Here is a 1,570-nt window from a genome sequence, read left to right as displayed (position 1 = left end):
AGACGTTGTCGGTGCGGGCCTTGCTGGTGGTGCGGGCGTAGAGCATGTCGTCCAGGCACAGCTCGCAGTAGTAGCGCTTCTTGGGAGGCAGATCCCGCGCCTCGATCACCCACAGCTTCAGGACGTTGTCCACCCGCCGGCTGTTGTCCTAAAGGGGGGATTGTGGGATGAGGACGTTGCGGGTAGGACCAGCTCAAGGAGGTGGGGATGGGTGAGGGACATCGCAGGTGGCCGCCAGCCAGGGGGACACCAGGGGGAAAGGCTGGATGAGAGTGGTCACCAAGAGCAGGGACCCGCCAAGGGCCAGGGGGAACCCTGGGGATGTCACCTCCAGTGACCATCCCCATCGCCACCAGTGACCATCCCCATCCCCACCAGTGAACATCCCCATCACCACCAGTGACCATCCCCATCAGTGACCATCCCCATCCTCACCAGTGACCATCCCCATCACCACCAGTGACCATCCCCATCAGTGACCATCCCCATCGCCACCAGTTGAACATCCCCATCAGTGACCATCCCCATCCCCACCAGTGACCATCCCCATCGCCACCAATGACCATCTCCATCCCTACCAGTGACCATCCCCATCCCTACCAGTTGACCATCCTCATCCTCACCAACTGACCATCACCCACCAGTTGAGCATCCCCACCAACAGACCATCCTCATCCCCACCATCCTCATCCCATCAGCTGATCATCCCCACCACTTGACCATCTCCATCAATTGACCATCTCTACTACCACCAGTTGACCATCCTCATCACTTCATCACCATCACCCCCACTGCTTGGCCATCATCATCCTCACCACTTGCCCATCATCATCCTCACCACTTGCCCATCCCCACCAGCTTCCCCCTCACCTTATTGGGCTTCACAGCCCTCTGCAGGTTCTCAATCCACTTGTCCCTCTCAGCGGCTGAGCGGCAGGCGAAGCACTTGGTCCCGGAAGCCGTGGTCACCTTGGGGGGGTTTTGATGATGGTCAGAACCTCCATCCATCCATCATCCATCATCCATCCATCCATCCATCCATCCATCCATCCATCCATCCATCATCCATCCACCCGTCATCCATCCATCCATCATCCATCCATCATCCATCATCTATCCATCATCCATCTATCATCCATCCATCCATCCATGCATCATCCATGGAGGTGACCGGACACCATGGGGATGGCCGGGAAGGGGCCAGGCTCTGGTCCATACCTCGAAGCAGAACTCCTGCCCCAGGATGCTGCTGTGAACAGCCTTGATGATGGAGTCTTCATCCAGGTTCAGCTCCAGAGCTTCGGCTGCACTGCTGGGGCTCAGCAGGGACTCGTGGGAATGGGACTCCTTGAAGCTATCCATGGAGGTGACCGGACACCATGGGGATGGCCGGGAAGGGGCCAGGCTCTGGTCCATACCTCGAAGCAGAACTCCTGCCCCAGGATGCTGCTGTGAACAGCCTTGATGATGGAGTCTTCATCCAGGTTCAGCTCCAGAGCTTCGGCTGCACTGCTGGGGCTCAGCAGGGACTCGTGGGAATGGGACTCCTTGAAGCTCTGCATCAGCACAG

The 1,570-nt window shown here is 58.3% G+C and overlaps 1 protein-coding gene across 1 annotated transcript; it reads right to left on the bottom strand.

Annotated features, from left to right (window-relative positions):
• Positions 1 to 4: 4 nt before the first annotated feature.
• On the bottom strand, positions 5 to 1,362 carry LOC104407932 (ras/Rap GTPase-activating protein SynGAP-like; the record flags this gene model as incomplete). The annotated part of the gene is made up of 3 exons (XM_010017347.1): positions 1,219 to 1,362; positions 871 to 969; positions 5 to 148 (listed from the first exon to the last, which is right to left on the bottom strand). Coding segments are annotated over exons 1-3 (387 nt in total), but the record flags the coding sequence as incomplete, so codon positions are not given.
• Between the last annotated feature and the right edge of the window lie 208 nt (positions 1,363 to 1,570).

This window comes from Nestor notabilis, unplaced genomic scaffold, assembly GCF_000696875.1.
Source record: "Nestor notabilis isolate BGI_N333 unplaced genomic scaffold, ASM69687v1 scaffold18746, whole genome shotgun sequence".
Lineage (NCBI taxonomy): Eukaryota > Metazoa > Chordata > Aves > Psittaciformes > Psittacidae > Nestor > Nestor notabilis.
The sequence above is the reverse complement of the archived record's forward strand: the minus strand, read 5'-3'. Positions and strand labels throughout refer to the sequence as shown.